General features: G+C 40.8%; 2 protein-coding genes across 3 annotated transcripts in view; one reads left to right on the forward strand and one right to left on the reverse strand.

The window, feature by feature from the left end:
- LOC101166990 (PH domain leucine-rich repeat-containing protein phosphatase 1) overlaps positions 1-9,637 on the forward strand; it is a 56,032-nt gene extending 46,395 nt beyond the window's left edge. The window contains exons 6-17 of the mRNA XM_011486908.3: positions 270-497; positions 1,860-2,062; positions 2,247-2,307; positions 2,747-2,842; positions 3,297-3,452; positions 3,751-3,951; positions 4,055-4,217; positions 4,314-4,444; positions 4,546-4,659; positions 4,932-5,126; positions 6,960-7,188; positions 7,297-9,637. Coding sequence (XP_011485210.1) covers positions 270-497; positions 1,860-2,062; positions 2,247-2,307; positions 2,747-2,842; positions 3,297-3,452; positions 3,751-3,951; positions 4,055-4,217; positions 4,314-4,444; positions 4,546-4,659; positions 4,932-5,126; positions 6,960-7,188; positions 7,297-8,601 — 3,082 coding nt within the window. The 3' untranslated portion in view covers positions 8,602-9,637. The remainder of the gene's footprint in view (positions 1-269; positions 498-1,859; positions 2,063-2,246; positions 2,308-2,746; positions 2,843-3,296; positions 3,453-3,750; positions 3,952-4,054; positions 4,218-4,313; positions 4,445-4,545; positions 4,660-4,931; positions 5,127-6,959; positions 7,189-7,296) is intronic.
- A 215-nt stretch (positions 9,638-9,852) lies between these two features.
- mep1b (meprin A subunit beta) lies at positions 9,853-16,484 on the reverse strand. Of its 2 annotated transcripts, XM_011486909.3 has the most exons (14): positions 16,362-16,480; positions 16,252-16,270; positions 16,118-16,168; positions 15,994-16,037; positions 15,802-15,880; positions 15,047-15,164; positions 14,760-14,938; positions 13,941-14,159; positions 13,433-13,585; positions 11,816-12,031; positions 11,279-11,746; positions 11,014-11,193; positions 10,589-10,754; positions 9,853-10,287 (listed from the first exon to the last, which is right to left on the reverse strand). In XM_011486909.3, the coding sequence occupies exons 1-14, from the start codon at positions 16,434-16,436 to the stop codon at positions 10,068-10,070; spliced, it is 2,187 nt and encodes a 728-aa protein (XP_011485211.1). In that variant the 5' UTR covers positions 16,437-16,480; the 3' UTR covers positions 9,853-10,067. The 2 variants fall into 2 exon arrangements, with proteins under 2 accessions (XP_011485211.1, XP_020566785.1); XM_020711126.2 differs by lacking the exon at positions 9,853-10,287 and having other exon boundaries at positions 10,653-10,754; positions 10,931-11,193; positions 16,362-16,484.
- Positions 16,485-20,766: the final 4,282 nt, after the last annotated feature.

The raw sequence follows: 20,766 nt of genomic DNA on the forward strand, positions 1-20,766 counted from the left end.
TAATTAGATGAGTTGTGATTAAGGAAGACAAAACCGTCAGATCAAGCAGTGTATTTCTTTCATCCAAAGCTAAACATATAGGTTTGTAAATGTGAAACTGGACAAGAGGAGAAGATAATCTGCAGGATTTATCTGGTATGCCTTTAAATTCCTCAAGTGGCCGACAGGGCATTTGTGTTGCTACTGCCATCTGCTGGGCATAAACCTTTCTGGATTTTAGATTGTATTTTAAAAAAAGCAATTGTTCATGGAATCCTTCTCTCTCTCAGTTTACAGACGTTCCTGCTGGATGGAAACTGCTTAAGCGACCTGCCCTCTGAGCTTGGTTCTTTGCAGAGACTTGGATATTTAGGCCTGTCCTTCAACCAGTTCAACCACGTGCCGCAGGTGCTGGAGAGGTTGTCCTCCATGGAGAAGCTGTGCATGGCAGGGAACTACCTGGAAACGCTCACCCTGCAGAACTTCAGGCTGCTTCACGTCAAACACATTGATCTGAGGTACAAGCCTGCACCAAAAAGTATTTTCCCTCAGAGAAGAATCCTAAAAGCTACAAAAAGGATCATGTTTAGACAAAAAATGAAAATAAAGACTGTCATTGTTATGCCTGTTTGCTCGCTGACGGTCTTATTTTTAATTATTTTCATCTATTCCTAAATATTAGGTCACTAAATACTGGTTGGTTGCTTTAATCCACCAATTACAGAAAAAAAGCAGTGAAAAATGTTGGTTTGTGCAGACCGTGAGACCGCACGAAACCAGAAACTCATTCATCATCACTGTGGAAGCACTGAGCTGGAGTGACTTGCAATGTTTTCTAGTTAAAACATCTCTGCCTCTGTCGTCACTTAAAGCTGGGTTTGTAAATTAGTTGTAGTTATTTCAGCGTTCTAACACATTTAAACAACATCTAAACATTAATTATTTCTTTTAAACTTTTGCTTTTAAAAGAAAACTATGGTAGGAAAACATTTTAGTGTTAAGGATTATTTATTTTCTTTATTTGTTTGTAAGTTTTTGGACTAAAATCGAGTATCACTGGACTAGTTAAAAAGTTTTTCTCTCAGAGACTAATCCTAGATTTTCCTTCGAGGCATCAAGCTACAAAACTGACTCCAAAAAGTTCTGATGAAACACTTCTAATTTGCTCTGCCAGTCATAACTTTCAGGAAAATTTTATTAAACAAAAAAAACACAAACAGTTAGGAATTTAGGGTTTCCTCACATGCATGAGGGATACTGGAGAAATAGATGATATGCAGCAGCATCAGTAACTAGTCTGAAGTTGCCAAACAACACTGGTGTGTCACATATGCAAAATGCACCTGTTAAAGTTGGCAGCTGAGGCTTGAATCAAGTATTTATGTATGCACAAAAGTAAACTTAAAGGCGTAAACAGCTGCTGAACTTTGTTTTGGTAATGCTAAATTAGCTGAAGAAGTGGAAGATTAGAATTGAAGATAATTGTAAAAACTGCAACCGTAACTGATTCAAAAACTCAGACAACTGCAAAGTGAATCAGTTGGATGCAGTTTAAACTAATTTGAAAAAAAGTATCAAATTCTAAATAGAAATTATTTACCTAATGTAGTTATATCTGATGCAGCCGAATAATACAACTGAAAAAGCTCAAGCAAAGCTATTTTTTTAAAAGGCCGAGCAATAAAGTTTTAAGTTCTCAAAGAGCACAATGTATTTGAGAATTTTATTTTTTGTATTAATATTTATTATGAGTAATCTTTGCTCCATCAGTCAGACACTAAAACTTTAATAAGAAATGTGTGTTTTCTGACTAACAAGACATTTTTACTTTATCTACTAGAAATGTAAAACTTTTTGCTTCTGTCTGCCTCTTTTGCCAGATTGAATAAAATCTCCGTCATGGTGCCGGATGAGCCGGACCTGCTGAGACACGTGACCCAGCTGGATGTGAGGGATAACAGGCTCACAGACCTTGATGCCTCTGTCTTTCCAAGGCTGGAGATGCTTCACTGCGAGAGGAACCGCATCATTAGTCTGCGAGTCAAGGGATGCTTGCTCAAAGGCCTATATGCATCCAACAACGGTGCGTCGAAGTTTTAAAGGAAACCTGTAGCACGTAACAGATGTGCCCTCACGCATGCTTTTTGATTTCTTCCATATTTCTTTATTGTCTTCATCCAAACATCAACATTCATTTCCATCCACCTGTTTTATTGTATGAAAGCGTCCTTGCTGGAGGTTAATGTGTCTGCATGTCTCCTTTACAGAGCTGCGGCAGCTGGATGTCAGTCCTGTGCCCTCCAATCTTAGTTACATGGACGTCTCAAGGTGAGGAAAGCAAAACAGAGTCTGAGCAGAACATGTTTGGAGAACGATAGAGAAGCATGTTTGCTGCTCATCTGCTCTGCCATAAAGAACAATAATTATGCTGGAGGTGTTCTTTGTGTGTTTAGCAGGGGGGGAATAGATAAAGTCTTTTATGTTTGATGCCTCCTCTGCTAACAGGAAGATGGAGCTTTCTATGAAAAAAAATGTTTGTTTTGTATTTTTGTCGAAAAGATTAATTTTGACATGTAGCCTAGACGAATGTCTCACATAGGACATTTTTTTATGAAATGTCTCAAAGGCACCACAGATCTAGAACACAATGTTTGTGCTTTTTAACTACAATGCTGTATTACTTCTGCGTTGTTTTTTTCAAGTGCCTTATTTCACTCACTTAGGGTCGGTCATTATCCTAATTCTCGTTCCCTTTTTCCTCCTCCAGGAATAATTTAGAGTCTTTGCCAGACTGGCTGGTTGACTCGAAGAGGCTGGAAGTTCTGGACGTCAGCCACAACCTGGTCACCGAGCTCCCGGCGAGGTGATTCTCCCTCTCAGATAATATGCCTGTATATGTAGAACAATGCCGCATTATTCTCTGTGCCCTTTGTCAGGCTAGTCATCTGTCCCAGATAGAGCCTCATAAATCACTTAGATAGACTGTAACCTCTTCCCCTCAATATAGCATTTTAGAAGGTCAGCTCAGGTGCACCTCTTCCTCTTTTGTGTGTCCCGCATTGCACTTCTGCTCCCTCGGCTTCTCATTCACTCTTCCCTTTCCCTCATTTTCTGCAAGTGTATTTTTTTTTTGCCTGGAAGGATGAGTAATCGAAGCTCCAGGCTCCACTGGAGGCACTTTCGTCTCTCCTCACCTGCAAACCCACCACCCTTCATCACCTCATTGTTTCCGTCCGTCCAGGTTTATGCGAGTCCATGTTTTATCTTTCATCTTCTGGTTCTGACCCAACCATCTTTATGTTTTTCTTGTGTTGCAGGTTGTTTTGCAGCAGCAGTCTGAGGAAGCTGAGTGCAGGACACAACCGCCTGCAGAAGCTGCCTGAGAGAGTGGAGCGCCCTCTGCTGGAGGTTCTCGATGTCCAGCACAATCAACTAGTGGAGCTTCCCTGCAACCTGTTCCTTAAATCTGACAGGTAGCATTAATCATCGTATGGATCTTAGTTTCTTTTTTTTTAATGGGTAATATGCATCCTAAGCTGAAAGCTAAATCAATTGGATGGAAACTGCAGGGATATAAAAATAAATTATGGGCAGTCCTTTTACCAAGGGCAAGATAATGAAGGGTGAGGATAAAAGGCAAATATAGAACAGCCAATCTATGGAGGGGAAGATATTTGAATGGTTAACGGTAATGTCAAATGATGTTTGGTTTAAATGAATTTCACAGAATGTAGGGCGCTAAGTTTGTACTTTTGTGCTTTATTTTTCCAGCTTACGGTGTCTAAATGCCTCAGCCAATAAGCTGGAACTCCTGCCGCCCTCCAGCCTGTCAGAGGAAAGCCACAGCATCCTGCAGGAGCTGTACCTGACCAACAACTGGCTGACAGACAAGTGTGTGCCCATGCTCACTGGCCACACACACCTTCGAGTTTTGCACATGGCCTACAACCATCTCCAGACCTTTCCAGCGAGGTACAGAACCCTGTTCTTCCTCCGTTGTTGCTGTCAAATCTAAATCCATCTTAAATTCTCTTGACTAACCTGTTAATTGATCAATACTGTTCATATCTTTTAGTAAAATGGCCAAATTGGAGGAGCTGGAGGAGGTGGATCTGAGCGGAAACATGCTGAAGACCGTCCCCACCACCATCATGAACTGCAGGCGAATGCACACTCTGATCGCCCACTCCAACACCATCGAGGTCTTTCCTGAGGTCATGCAGCTGATGGAGATGAAAGTAAGTCCACGCTGGCGACTCATCTGTGCACTCCTGACCACATGCCGCTCTACATGAACATTTTATGACCTAGGGGATTCTTTTTTTTTGCGTCAGTGCGTGGATCTCAGCTGCAATGAGCTGAGCGAGATCACTCTCCCAGAAAACCTGCCCCCGAAGCTTCAAGAGCTTGACCTGACGGGAAACCCTCGTCTCAACTTGGACCACAAGACTCTAGAGCAGCTTAAGTATGTCGCTGTTCCTCCACAGTAATACATATTTACATAATGGAGTTTTCTTTTGCCTTTGCAAATGACCTGAACTCAACATAAGTGTTTTTTCCCTCCAGTAATATTCGCTGCTTTCGCATCGATCTGCCTCCAACCTTCTCATCGAACGAGGCATCTGGTGGGCCTGCTGTGTGGAGCCATGGTTACACGGAGGCCTCAGGCGTCAAGAACAAGTAAATAAACACCATCCCTCTCCTCCATCACAGCCTCAAATCTGTTGAGGACTCATTATCACACCACTTATGAAGAACATATTAAAGAAGAACTTGATCAGCACATGAAATAAAACTAAAATATTCCTGCAGCAGAAAAAGGTGGGAGCAATTCCACAACAGCTTCTGCTGTCCTGCACGGCCAGATGAATTATTGTTGTTTTTTTTGTTGGCGTGTGGGCTAACAGTCAATAGGTGGTCCTCACACAGAGCTTCTTTTTTATTTCTCTTAGACTATGTGTCGCAGCTCTCTCGGTCAACAGTTTCTGCGGCTCTCGTGAAGCTCTGTACGGCGTCTTCGATGGAGACAGAAACGTGGAAGTGCCCTACCTCCTGCAGTGCACCATGAATGACGTGTTAGCTGAAGAACGGCACAAGACAAAAAGTGAGGAGGACTACATGACCAACACCTTTCTCGTCATGCAAAGGTAAGTGATGGCTTTTCCCAGACCTAATAACACATTTACTGACAACTAGAATGATTTATATCTAAAGGTGTGTTATGAAAAAATGTCTACAATTTCAGTCAAAACAGATTTTTTTTAATCAAATCCCATGAGGATTATTAAAGACCCACCCATTAAAATTGTTCTTGTGGCATTTTTCTCATGATGGAACGCATATATTAAGAAGAAAAAAGCAGTTTAAAAAATAACTTGTTTTCAATGACATGGATAATGTGCGGGGCGGGCCGCAAACCCCCATAGAGGCTCCCTCAATGCTCTTACCAATGGTCCCGCCCACAACTCGGAGGCAAGTTTCTAATGATCTACTGCCTCTCTGCAGAAACTAAACCGTCCTAGAAAAAAAGTATTTTTGATTTAGGAAGAAACTGCATAATCATAATTAAAAGACTACTGGGAACACTTTAAAACAGGGGTGTCCAAACTTTTTTCTTTAGACGGCCAAAATGTAAATCATTGGTAGGTGAGCCAAATGCATGACATGTGAGGAAATAAAAGCAAAAAGTTAAAATACTTGCTCTGTGGGGCGAGAGGAAAGTAATTTCATCTGTGCTGTATGTCATGTGTGTGCAGCATATTTGACAATAAAGCTGACTTTGACTTTTTGGACTTTGAAAATACAGCATTGAAGTTATTTATTCTGTTTCATGTAAGAACAGAACATGAAGGAGTAAATAGCACATTTTTGTATTTCAAATGTAAAAACAAAGCTTCTGGCATTTTTTGAATGAATAACTGGAACAAGGAAAAACTATTTATCAAAGAAAAACGGCTACACACGAAGCTGGTCTTTGGATTTTATGAGTGTTTCAATGTCACTGATAGGTTGAATATGTCCTCCAAGTGTAAGTCTGTCAGGGAGGGTTCATGACACTGGGGGGCCGTTCCGATGGATGGGTGGGTGGGTTGATGGATGTTTTTTTTACGATTTTTTTGTACCATAGATGTTTTGGCAAATGGGGTTCTCTATCTCCTGCCTGATGGCAGAAGAGAGAAGGAGTAATAGAGAGGGTGAGTGGTGTCCTCAGTGATGAAAGTGGCTTTCCTCATCACCTATCGCCTATACAGGTCACTGAGAAGGGACGGTGGTGTTTGAGTAATTTTGGTGGCCTTATTGATTATTTTAGAGAGAAGGTTTTTTGTTCAAGGGTAAGATAGTTGAAACAGGACGAAATATGAAATGAGAGGATGGATTCTATGAGTGAAATATACACCATGGATAAGATATTCTTATTTGAATAATCCTCAACGTCTCTTTTTAAGTTTTCCTCTTTTTTTATAAGACTTTCTGTGTTTCTTTTTTAGGATTTTTCAATCAAATTTTTTAAAACTAAAGTAGCTACAAATATAAACACAAATGGAGAAATCAGTGTGATCCCTTTAACACCAAAGCTGTCTCCTGCAACACCTTAAAAACAAACGGTAATCTTTGACCATTTACACGATCAACATGAGTCAGCTGATTCTGACGTGGAGAAAAGTGGCCTTTCACATCAGCCATATTGCGAGACATTACTAACGTAAAGTAATGCATAATCCGCAAAGCTGCTTCTCCGTGACAGAATCTGCTGATTTAAGTTGCTGGCGTAAGTGTTGCATGTCAGCGCATTTCTCCACTACACAATCTGCTGGATAAACCTTAATTGCATAAACAGTTGATAAGTTACAGTAATCGAAAGAACGTAAACTCTAGAGCTAAATCTCCAGTGTTAAATGATTGAACTCTTTTAAATCAGACATCTGAATTTAATGATAAAAAAACAGGCTTTCAGTTTTTTCTTCTGCCTTTTCCTTCAGGAAACTGGGAACTGCAGGGCAGAAACTCGGTGGCTCTGCAGCCTTGTGTCACATTCGCCACGACCCCACCGACCTGGGGGGCTGCTTCACCCTCACTGCTGCTAACGTGGGAAAGTGCCAGGCCATCCTGTGCCGCGATGGAAAGCCGCTGTCGCTGTCGCTGCTGCACAATGTCGGGTTGGAGGAAGAGTATCGGAGAGTCAGGCAGCACAGAGCCATCATCACTGAGGTAGAGACCATAGAAAAGACACACGTACACTGAGGACAATGTGATTTATATCTGTTTAGATGTAGTTAGGAATTGTATTGACCAGTTATTGATTCGTCTCTCTTGTAGGACAATAAAGTGAATGGGGTGACCGATTGCACTCGAATTATGGGCTACTCCTTCCTTTACCCTTCGGTTGTCCCTTGTCCGTACGTGAAGACAGTCACTCTCACTCCTCAGGATGAGTTCTTCATTCTGGGGAGCCGTGGCCTGTGGGATGCTGTGTCCCCCACCGAAGCCGTGGAGGCCATTCGGAATGTTCCTGACGGGCTGGCTGCCGCCAAGAAGCTGTGCACGCTGGCGCAGGGCTACGGCTGCACCGACAGCATCAGCGCCGTTGTGGTCCAGCTCAGTGTGAGTGAAGATTGCTGCTCCTGCTGCTGCTCTGAGCCCCAACAGCCTCCTCCCAGCCCTGGCCTGGGGGCCTATCCCCCGTCAGCCTCCTCCATCAAGGAGAGGCCCTCGGACGGCTCCCTCCCCGTACCCCCCTCGTCCTGCAGTGAAATCAGCAGTGAGATTAGCACCAGCGAGATGAGCAGTGAGGTTGGTTCCACAGCCTCCTCCGATGAGCCCCCGCAGAGCTCCCTGGTGGTCCTGCAGGAGCAGCCTCACCACCCCCACCTCCACCACCAGCCTCATCTGCTGTCTCTCCAGCAGCAGCAGCAGCAGCAGCTGCAGGCCCACACAGCAACTCAGCCCTGCCAGTATCTGCTCCCGGGCTCAGAGTTGCCTTCCGCTCGCAGCTGCTGCGCTCTCCATCCCGCCTGCTTGGCCGGATCCTTTCAGAGGCAGCTGTCCAGCGCCACCTTCTCCAGCGCCTTGTCTGACAACGGCCTGGACAGTGAGGATGAAGAGCCCATCGCTGGGGTCTTCTCCAACGGGAGCCGCGTAGAAGTGGAAGCAGACGTCCACTGCCTCAAAAAGGAGTTGCTCTCATCACCTCAAACATCAGGATCCCCCTCCATCCATGAGCGCAACCTGCTCACTCTTCCCCCACCGCCCCCTCCACCACCAAGCACCCCAGAGCCTTTAGAGGATGGGGTGGAGATGAACCAAGCAGAACCCGAGAACGGGTTTGAGAGGGATGAGTCCTGGCAAGGAGACGTGGGAAAGCTTTCAGGAAAACGGAGAGAAAATGGTTCAGTGGCACGCCAGGAAAAAAGCCACAACCTCATCGAAGTGGCGGCCGACGCTCCATCAAAGAAACCTGGAGGTTACTTCACAGCTCCTGCCCAACCGGATCCAGACGACCAGTTCATCATCCCGCCGGAGCTGGAGGAGGAGGTGAAGGAAATCATGAAGCAGCATCAGCAGAAGCAGCAGAAGCCTCCCAGGACGGATCAACCAACAGACTATTATGACACGCCTCTCTGAAGAGCTGCAGCTCCTTCTCCAGACGCACATGAAGAGGTTCCTCTGCGGCACAGATCCCTGTGGTGAAAACAGCCGGAGAAACGTGCACTGAAGCCTGCTACACTCATGCAGTCAAACAAGCAAACAAGCCCTTTAATGTCATTCATGAGCCCACGGACTCGAATCTCAGAGTCCGTGGATCTCACCCTTCTTCTTTTTTTGTTTTTCCAGTGGAAAACCAGCTGAGTCTGTAATGAATAGAAGTATATTTGAAATGAGTTTGTCACAGCACTTGGGTTTTTTTTCTTCTGTTTTGTTTTGTAAAAACGTACCATATCTTTTGATGTAAAAGCAGACAGGGACTTTTAGATGCAGTTTAATCCTTATATTATCATTGAGCTATGTTGAACGGTACACCATTAAAACCACACCTAACTGTTGTAGATAGGGCACTTTAAAAACAACTATTTCTTCAGTGAATCATGGCCCCTGGCCTGTACAAATGATATAGAAATTCTTTGTAGAAATTTGCAATACTAACTCCTAGGAGTTGCATACTCTTTACAGTGACTCAGTCACTTTTTACTAATCTTCTCTGAGAGAAATGGCTTTTTTTAATGATTGTAAATAAGAGAAATGTTATATACTGCATACTCGTATGTCAGTGAAAGTTTTGTTGTGGGGAGGATGTATTATTTTGTTTTTTACCTGACAGCATAGAGCCACTACATCTCACACACAAATCTAAACGTGCAAACACGGGATAGAAACCAATATAACTACAAGAGGTGGCTTTGGTTTGTTGTGATGTCCCTGTAGTCATCACTGCATCTGCTGAACACTAAAAGATTCCCTGCATGCACACACATCGAAAACACACAGACACAGATTCTCACAGGTTTTATTATCCCCACCTCCCTCCTGGAGTAACTGTTATCACCGGCATGACTGTGTCCAGGTCAGTAATATAAACAAATATATCTATTCGGGGGAGGGGGGAAGACCACACAAATGTTTCTGTCTTTGGTATAATAAATTTTAAATTTGTGTAAATAAAGGATGTATTCTGTGAATTATTTCAGAGAATCTGCTTTTGGAATCACATATTTTCATTGGAAGATTCATTGATTTTCTAAAACACTTTATTTTACCTTTAACTCTTGTTCTATCCTATGGGTCCAGATGACCCGATCCTTACATTGACATGTTATCCTTACCATGACACAGGTGGATAAAGGTGAAAAGGATTTCATGTAATCCATGAACACCAGTGAAGATCACAAATCATTGAAGAAAAAATGTTCAGCACCCTGTCTAGTGGGTCTAGATGACCCAACTCCCGATGTTAAAGTGCCTAGGACAGCACAAGGTTTAACATTGCTCCCATGTTATATATTTATTGTCCAGCAGATGGCGATCTAGTACATGGGGTGACCTTGCCTGATCTGCCTCTCTGCCGATTTCCTGCTGTTCCATCACGTCTCCAGTTAAAGTCTGACATTCGACACATTTCCCATGACCAAGCTGTTGTCCGTTATGCCTTTCTTGTATTTCTTCTTCATGCAGACGACGCTCACGGCTGTGAGGATCAACATTGCTCCCAGTACAGACAGAGACGAGGCCAGTGCCAGAGTGGTTTTGTCCTTGATCGAACCTCTGTGCTGACAGTTTTCCCCGTAATACCACCAGTCCTTACCCACCACACATCTGGAAAGGAAAAGAAATGAGCTACACATGAGAGAGGGACATTAAAGTAGATGTTTCAAACATTCACACAAGCAAATCATGGAGCCACAACGTCAGAGGAGAAATGTAACCTCCATCCTTATTTATTTATTTATTTATTAAATCAATTAAGTTTAAGTTTCTTCTCTAAAATTGTTTGGTTTAAAGGAATAACATTATTCGATGCTAATTTTAAAGCATTATTATTTGTTTGCTGAAGAGAAAATCACGCCTTTGCAGAATAACTGGTGAAACTTGAAAGCTGGCTTTGGTAAATGCTCACCTGCATGCAGGCTTGGCTGCATCAATAACACAGACTCCTCCATTCTGACACTCCACATTGTTGCAGACAGATGGGTCAACGGTTGCAGCTGTTGTTGACTGTGAGGTGGTGGGCGGTTTTGAGGTTGTGGGAGGCAAAGGCTGAGACTCTGTCAGATGAGACACATCTAAAAAAAGAAAGCAGAAGGGTTATAGGGAGCCATGGCAAGGAGGAATGAAAGTCACAGAACAATTTCTTTTTTTCCTTTACCCCTCATAAAGGAGTTGATTGATCCTGAACATAATTGAGTCTTCTATTAATTAGAAGTTTGAAACAAACATAATTAAATGATTTTATTCTTACCACTGATCCAAAAGAGGATAACAGTGTTTTTTTCTTTAAGAAGAACTGGAGTTGAGGGAATGGTTGTTGTTTTGAGTGTTTACCCTCCATCGTGAGAAGAAAGATGGCATCTCCTCCCTTAATGAAATCCCTGCTTCTGGCCCTGAGGTGGGTGAGGAACACAGCGGTACCAGCGCCCGGCCCTCTGAAGTACTTGGATCCATCTGTGTCTGTGACCTCCACGCCAACTTTTCGAGGATCGTCCCAGAAAAACTGGTCGGAGTCTGCACAAAGAAAGACAAAACAAATATGATCTTACTAGGAAACATGTTGATAAAAAGTTTTCCCTTATGGGGTCGATGGTGGCACCTGATGCTTTCATGGTGGGGTCCGTAGTGACGCTGCGCTGGTTGGACATTCTCTTCTGGATGTGGGGGTGCTGATCCATAAGCATCATAGTCATTTGTTTCCAAGGGCACGGCCATGTCTGACCCGTGTCCTCCTCACGGGCTACGAGATGGGAGTAGGCAGACAGCTCGTTGGGGTACCCTTCCACGCCGTTGGGGTACAGCTGCATTTGAAAGGTGTACCCTTGCTTAGAAGTGAATGGGGGGCTAAAGATGGATTTGTTAGTTGGGGTGTTTTCCATGAGGTGACTAAAGTTCTTTACTCGCCAGATAAACTCTGGACAGGAAGTCTCTGAGAGGTTGATGTCGTCCAGGGACAACCCCCCTGCTGCAGAACCAGAACCCCCCTTTGTCCCCTGAAAGACGACACGGAATTTTGTTTTGACGTCGAGACTCACGTGGTGAAGTTGCCACAGCTCCTGAGGATGTCCTGCCCAGAAGAAAACCAAATCCGTCAGCATCAAATACAAGCAAAGACTCAGACTTTATCGTCAGTCACCATCTATGGTGGTTATGAAGCGCAGAGTTCCATTGGGGTTGGTTCCGTCAAACTCCCTGACGTGGATCTTGAGTGTGTCACTGGGACCGGCACTGTTGTAGTAGAAGAACTGCAAACACTGAAATCCTCTTTTGGGGTGAACGATTCTACTCTCCAGTGTAGCTGTGTCTCCACTGTCCGCAATACCAGTGTTGAAGTGCATGAAGTATCCAGAGCCTGAAGGTCAGAAGTAGTATGCATTCAGTGTATAAAATCTTTCAAAAAAAACAAACCTGCAGCTGATTTGAAACAACAAATACTTAGATTTGCCAAAACAGATGCCAAACAGATAAAAAAAACATATTTATTGAACATAAAAAAGTAAAATTCTGGTGTTTAGATTTGAAAATAGCTTACTATGTTATAATTAAGGGCCTGCAACCTGAGGCTCTGGAGCCACATGCGCCTCTTTTATCCCTCCACTCTGGCTCTTTATTTTTTATTAAAAATGCTAACAATTAGATTTTTTTTTCTTTAGCTAATAGGTTTCAGTTAAGTTTTGTCATTTGTCCTATTAGATTTAACATGTCAGATAAATTGATGCGAAAGGGCTTAACCGACTCTCAGAGCAGTTTATTATTATTGTTTATTGTGGCGGCCGTGGTGCAGCGGTAGGGCGGTCGTCCCATGATCGTAAGGTTGCAGGTTCGATTCCCGCCTTGCACGCCCATGAGTCGAAGTGTCCTTGGGCAAGACACTGAACCCCACCTTGCCTCTGGTGGTAGGCGGGCGCCTGTGTTTGGCAGCGGAGCGACCACCAGTGTGTGAATGTGTGTGTGACTGGGTGAATGGGTCTGTGACTGTAAAGCGCTTTGTCCTTGTAGGAAGAAAGGCGCTATATAAGTATACGCCATTTACCATTATTAGAACATATCTAAAGCATTTTTTTTTTTTTCTGCTCCAAAACAGGAGACACTGTTCCTAAAACTGTTCTTTAAATTGGATTCTCCACAAATGCTGTTATGTTAATAATCAACAGTAGGATGAAGGTGCACCAAAGTCATGATGATGGAAAATATGTTTAAATTGGCTTTCTTGCATTTTTTATCTAAGTAAATCTGCTGCAGGAGGATCTCATACTTAGAGAGTATTTTATTTTGAAAGAAAAGTCTCTGTACTGCTTGAAAAAAGTAACATAAATTAGAATTGTTATGCATATAAAAATATAAATCTGTTTAATTTTTTTTAAATCTACATTTTATAATTGAATTTCCCATTGGCTACAAAAACATAGATCAACTGTGTTTATCTAAAACAATGCGGCGGAACTTTGTGGCTCTCATAGGGTTTTGGTTTGAAAAAACTGGACCATATGGAAAAATCTGGTTTCAGGAATTATGGGACTGCCTTGAGTCAAAAAGAATGACTCCTCTGTGTGTGCACTTTGGACTGTACAACTTTTTCTAAATTTTAACCCTTGAATAATAAACATGGAATGACCTGAGGAGTAATAAAACCCTATTGACTACTGTCTAAAGAACAGATTTAAAGTCTCCAGACAGACTATTAATAGGAAGTTGAGATGCTTTTGCTCATATTTTTTGGTATCATTTCATAACTATATTAGACCCCCCTCACCAGTGCATTTGCCGTTGTTGGAGTAGTCCATGTCAGGGCCCCCGGCGGCGCTGGTAACTCGGATCCAGTCGGCCTTATCGTCGTGCCCCTGCACCATTCCACAAATGTTCTCGCGTTCAAAGTCACACGAGTCCAGAAAGGTGGAGCCCTGCGCTAAAAAAAATGACACAAACAGAGATGAGCTGGTACTTTGGACTGCAATAATCTAATCATCCATTGTGACATATGTTTTGTTTTTGCACTCAGAGCCTGCAACTTTGTTGATTTTTTATCCTGGTAATCTCTTAAAATTAGAAAATAATGTAGAACTATTGAAATAATGGCACATTATACTGAAATTTCACTTCTTTAACAACAACTTTTTTTTAATCAAACAATCTTTATTTGGACTGATCTTAAAGAAATATTGACATTGTCAGTCTAAAAAGGTGTCCAAACTAGGATCATTTCTGAACAAAAGAGTACATTTTGTCAAAAGAAAACCTTCAGCCTGGATGCTGGCTCTTACTGCAGTTGTAGAGGCGGTGCAGCTTGAGCAGGTCGCTGTCACTGAACTCCATCCGCTGGCCTATCACATCGCTGAAAGCGGGGATCTTGGTGACAATGGTGGGCTCGGAACCGTTCCGAAAAGCATTTTTGCTGTAGTGCATCATGGAGCCGTAGTCGTACGGGACCCCCAGAGAGCTGGAGGTGGTGTCATTGTAGGTGTTAAAGTTGTGTTCTCTACCTGTACATTAGATATTTGTAGAAAAGAGGTCACCAATCTCTTAGAATCTCTCCCAATTTTCAATCTCTAATCTTAATATACAAATATAGTCATTATTTTGTCAAGATATGTCCTAAAGACTAGGCATTAAAAATCTTTGAAACTTTTCCATCCTTGTCTTATCTTTTTAGGATGTCGCAACTAGCAGAACAAAAAAACCTGCTAATCCCATATGTAGTAAAAGCAACGTCTAAAGCCATGTCAAATGTTGTAAAAATGTATATTACCATTCAGAGCAAGTGCACTAAAGAAAAAGTGTTGAACAAGCAGAGACAGAAGCAACAGTCTGTATTTTGTTAGTACAAAACCCCATTGGCAGATTTTCTTAAAAATAATAAGAAAAAAAAAAACTGCCAATTTGCCAAAAAAAAAAGACATTGTTACAGATGAAGTTTTAGTCAGGCGTGTTTTCTTAAATGATGATTATTTTGCTACTGAAACTCTTTCTTGATAAGATTATCTATCTTGCTAGAAAGAAAATAAGACACATTTTTCTGAAATGATGGCCTTTTTTACAAAAAAATTTAAGATTTAATTTTCACAGTGTAGGATGTTGAGTACCATCCAAGATGCGGTCCCACATGATGCGGACATAGTCATCCCGGTCTGATCTGGACTGCTCGTGCCAAAAACCCAAGGCGTGAAGGAATTCATGTTCAATGGTGGCAATGCGGTCACAGTTTGTTCCAATGGATAACCTCTGCTTCCCAACTCGACGATTACCAACAGACGAGAAACAGCTTTTGGGGGAAAATCAACAATTTTGTGAACATGACACCAGAAACTTCCATTTTGTTTGCATTTTGGAGATAAAAGAACAGAAAAAAAAATCATTTTTCTGGTTTTACCCGTTCCCTTTAAAGATGGAAATGTAGTTTTCTTCTCCACTCCATGGTTTGAAGTCGATGCAGGACTTAAGGCGGTATTGCTCGAAGGCCTTAAGAATCACACCTTTTGCATTGATCTCTGCAAAGAAGATGATGAATTGGGTCCATTAGAGGTTAAAGTTGTTTCTGACATTTTTAGACATGTCTGTAGTGTTTAGTGAATTCTGAAAAACAACCTGTTTAAGTTTACAGGTTTGTGCACTCACTTTAGATCATACGACAAACAACACAGATCCAGTTTATCTACTTAGGAGACAGATAAGATTATTTAGATATACGCGTCAGTAATTCACCCTCTGACTCCTTAATTATGTGGAAAATTAGAGAAAAGTATAAACCAATAAGTGCAGCACTACTTAAAAACAACTTCTATTTGTTATTTGACATAAATATTGTAGAAATCTAACAAAACGTTGTCAGGTAAAAGTTGGAAAGACTTTAAGAAATCTTAGGCATTTAATTAACTCAAATAAATTGTGGAAAATCGTATTATTTTACCTAAAAGTCAACTAAAAACGTTTTATGCTAGGAAAGCATTTTAACTGTTTTTATTTGGGCTTGGGATGATTGTTTTGTGTGGTATTCGTATTTTGTCTTTTTCGTTTTTATGCTTTATGTATATATATATATATATAAACCTGTGAAGCACCTTGGGACTTCTTCCTGTGAAAGGTGCCATATAAATATAAATAAAATTAACTTATTTAATTACGTACCTAAATCATCTTCCATGTAATATGGAATAGTCTTTGGCCACTTATACTCGTCTCCAATAATGGAATTCCGGGTTTGCTTCTGTATAAAAAAGCAATTAAAAAGAACAAAAACAAGATAATGAGGTGAGGTTTAACACTCCACCACCAAATTCAGCTGTGGAAATGAAAATTAAAAGGGATTCAATAACACACCTCATCAAGCACAATGTCCCCCTCCACAAGGTTTAATCCAGCCTCTGTGGAGTTGGAGAGTACAGATATTTGGTTCACATGATTAAAAACCATCAAATGGGAAACAAAGGCCCTTTCTTAATACCATTGTTGATGTCGAAAATGTCAAGATCTCGCCCACCATCCACATCCAAATCTGTTAACGATTAAAGGAAAAGAGTGGACACAAATGAAGTGATTAAGTTGGCCAAAACAGTTTTTTCTGAGAAAAAAGCCTACCTGAAATCTTTGCGGTGGGCTACAGAAGATAGAAAAGGACAAGGTAACTGTGCGGTTAACAAGAAAACGTCGTTATTCTCCATCTGATGTAAAAAGTAAATGATTCTTACCAAGCAAAGGGATGAACCACAAAGAAGGCAAAGAATCGGAAGAAAAAACACGCATCCACTTTTTTTCCCTGCCATGTTACAGAATGTCCCTAGAATTGGAATTACACAGAAATGACAGAGGTGTTGTGAATGATAAAATAGTCAGAGTTTACAGGTCAATAACTGACAGAGCCATAAAGAGCTGAGTTATTCAACAACTTCAATTTACTTCATCAGCAAATACTTGCATGTTTTTAAGGGCTTGAATGAGGGATATGGACTGAGGTGATGCTATTTTTAAAGACCCACTGATGAAAACTGTCTTATTGGTATGTTTGTCATGGTCTTGTGGCCTTCTTCTTATGATGGAGGACAATTTTGTTTTAAACGAAGCTCAAAATTACAGTTCTGACTGTGACTTTATTCAAATCACTGGGAATCAAGAGCAGACGGAAAAATATGTTTATTTGGGATGTAGAAAATGAGCTTGGTGCCGGTTCCCTGCTTTGCGCTCTCAGCTACAGGAAGCAGAAAGGGAGGCGGCTACGCCCCCCTTTCCCGCCATTAACTACTGCCGCTCAGCGGAAACTATGTTCTAGAAAACGACACAGGTTTTTTGATTCAGGTTAAAAATGGCGCAGTCATATTTTAAAAACACATTCAAACATAGATCAAAAGACGATCAGAATGGGTCTTTAAAAAATGCATTCTATACTCTCAATACATATTTTTCTACAGAGATCATTTAAGATGTCAGCTTGATCAATGTTCAAGTGATGTTTTTCTTAAAAACTCTGACAGACTTATAAAATAATATGTAAGAAACAAAAAAGATAATATTATATATATATATATATATATATATATATATATATATATATATATATATATATATATATATATATATATATATATATTTTAGATACAGTGCCTTCGTGTTGTTAACTACGTGTAACTACGTGTTGTTTGTCTGCAGTCACGGTAAACCTCTCATGCTGGCAGATATCAAATTCATTACAGTCAACACATAAAATATCTTAGATTGAAACTGCAATGTACAAGCAAACCCAGAGAGATTTACACGAAAATCACAGGGAGTGAAAGGCTGCTCTTGAAAATTTTATATAAAAACAATCACAGACTGTAAGGATGTCATTGTTGTAACTCAGAAAAATCCTGCCTTTGGCATACAATTTTTACATCTTTTTTTTCCAGCTATTAAAATGTTTTCCTTTTTTAAAACTCACAGAACTTTAAAATGTTTTTTGCAGTTCAGTTTTCAACACTTGTGATAATTGCTGAACTTATATTATTTTATCTGTAATATTTTGGACCATCTCATCTTAAAAACATCTGATCACACAGACTCTCTGAAATTGCAAAACTTCCGCTCTCAAACTGAACATTTTTTTAAGATTTTGATCAAAACAGAACAGAAAAAATTTTGCCCTTAAAGCTGCATTTTCTCTTTCTGAAACTAGGACAAACTATTTATAAATTAGTGTTATAGATAGCTGCACATTTTTCAGTTTGGGTGATTACCTATTGACATTTCATGGACCCCGCTTTATAACACTTAGAAAATGTAAACCTGAGATAAATGAGAGCAATGGAGCTTCACTGATGCAGCTCACATTCTTGCTGTACCTTTTCCTGTGATTTATATGTGATTTTAGTTTAAATATAAAAAAAAAAAAATCTACATTATGAGACCCACAACAGGCATAAAACTCACAATATGGGATCAAAGTGATACAGTGACGATCCAGAGAGGTTTATAAGTGTTGTGGAATAATGCAATGCTTCATTGGTTGCATTAAAATGATAAACTATGTGTTGTAGGAAAGTCTCATGTGCTTTCAATTACAACGGCCGGTGTCTCCAGAACACTTTCTTTATGATATTCTGCTGTTCTATATGTAAAATCTTGCATAGACACGGTACAGGAGTACATTTGAAGCACTGGGAAGATCCTGTTTGGCACAGGAAGTCTTTCATTTTAAAAGGAAAGCCTATGAAAATAAAAATAAAAAACAATTTTAAAGTTTGAGAAAATTTTCATTTCTCTTTATATATCTGAAGAAACATAATTCCCATTTATTATAAAAGTAACGTCATGAATGCAAAGCAATTTTCCCAAATGAGAAGTTAAGACTTTGTGGCTCCTATTAGGTTTTGATCCTTGAAAGACACACACAAATAGCTTTTTTACTGTTGAAGGTTGCAGACTCCTGACCCACTGCAACAAAGTACATGGAGTGACCAGTCATCCCCTGCACAAGAGGTCACATCAACACTGAAGGGCTGACTCCAGAGTCTGAGGTACGCTTCCACCTGAAGGCCACAAACCACATATGAGGACAGGAAGGTCTGTGTCTTATTTTTGTCAACAAAAAGGAGAAACCTTCTCACCTCAGTTATCACCTTCCTTCTGTTTACAACACTCTGTTGAAACCCAGAAAGAGCCAGTTTCACCCAACAAGTCATGATAAGCCTTAGCGTAGCTTTACGACCAACTTCCGGGTCTATGTGACCCGAATCTTCTCAGGTCTTTGTTTTGGTCATCATTATCAAGTTCAAAAACCGGTTCTTCTTATTTAAAAACTACGTCCTTTTAAAACTTCTTCTGCTCTCTGACCCCCCGGCGTGATTCTCATCATGTTTCCTAATACGGGAATCTGCCATTCTGTTTGGGAAACGGTGTGACCTGAACATCATAATAGGCTGTAATTTCCAGATAATGATTTAATGTTTGATGCTTTCAGTGATATTTAAGCCTGAAAGGTTGAAGGTTTGTTTTCATCTCTGTTTATCTTTTAATCCTTTTACTCCCCCTCGGATAACAAACTCATTGTAGTTGTTGATCCCATAACCCGATACAGAACATCATCTCATTGCATTACACTCGAACATCCAGCATTCTGTGTGCGATGTCCCGAGACTGATGTTTATGGAAAATTACATCAGTTTTATTCATTTATGAACAGCAGTGTTCTTTAGAGAACGTTGTTTAGCTAAAATTATACTTTTTATTTCACAGCAAATGCAATGACAAAAGATTGTTGTGCTGCAGCAGACTTCACTTTTTTTTAATCTAGTTTGTGTATGCTGTTACTCTTTCATCCTTCATTACCTGTGTCCGAGCCGAGGCCATGATGAAGCTAGTCAGTGCCGCCCCAACAGAGACTGGATGTGATGCGAAGTGCATCTGCCAACTCCTCATTGCTCTGCCTCATTGGCTGTGCAGCAGCTGCCCATTCCCACTCTGAGCATGCCTCATGATGACAGAACAGAAGTCTGTCCAAATGAATGAACAACATGATTTATCATGAGGTCTAAACAAAAAAATGTTCTCTTTTTTATTTTTTTATTAGTATTTCACATTAATAGTTGTTCTTAGAAAAGGTCTGCTTTAAAAACAGGACATAGAATTAAGGGGTTACCTTCCGTCCCAGGAAATGCCCTCAAGATCAAAAGGATGAGTGTAAATGTAGGAGGTGAAATATAACTAACATATAAAAAAGCACAGGAGCAAAAAGTAACAGCGGACAGACTTTTCTGATAACAGAAGTCAACAGCTGAGTCCAAAATAGTTATTGATCTGCCTCTAGAAATCTTTTTAACTTTTTGGCAGCTTCTTTTAGTTTCAGATGGAACCAAAGTGTCAGAATTCCTCAACAGTTCTTGTTAACTTGTTCAGCTTATGATACACATCAATGTTTGGTTTCGGTTTTATTTTTTTTAATATTGTTTCCTGACGTGACCCTCTGCATTTTCCTGGACTTGGGACCGGCACATGAAAGCACTGGATTGTGCCCCCTTGTGGTTGCATTGCATAACTTTGAGGGGTTCACCACACCGGTGATGGTTGAAGCCTCCTCAGGGTCGTGGTGGTAGGATCTCCTGGGTCTTCCTGGTGGGGGAAAGGTCCACAAAATATTGCTTCATTTCTTTAAACCACTTCTCTACTTTGCATCTTATTCATAAATCCTTTTATGCTTCATTATGTTGTGTGGATGGGGGTCGAGGGAGTTTGTTGTCATTGTGTGTTTATGAAGGTCTTTGGTTTTGCTTTCGATTTCAAAGTTGTAAAAATGTTTTACTGTTTAAATTTCCAATCTGATCATCTTTAAATATGTTATGATAGTGTTTCCAGTGGTCTTTTAAGTATGATTATGCCAGTTTTAGCCAAAATCTTAAAACCTATGTTGGTTTTTAGGACGCAGTGTCTAGATTCGGAATTTGCGTCTGAGTTGTGATAAGAGTAAGTCTGCCCCCATTTCCCATCATCCTTTTGTTTACATTTTCTCGCACTTACACCCCCTAAAGCCCCCCAACCTAACATTGGAGTGGAACAAAAATGGAGAGTAATATTGGAGCTATCCAGCTGTACAGTTTTGACTGGAGTCGGGAACCTTTGCTTGCC

This window comes from Oryzias latipes, chromosome 17 (genome assembly GCF_002234675.1).
Source record: "Oryzias latipes chromosome 17, ASM223467v1".
NCBI classification, from domain to species: Eukaryota; Metazoa; Chordata; class Actinopteri; order Beloniformes; family Adrianichthyidae; genus Oryzias; species Oryzias latipes.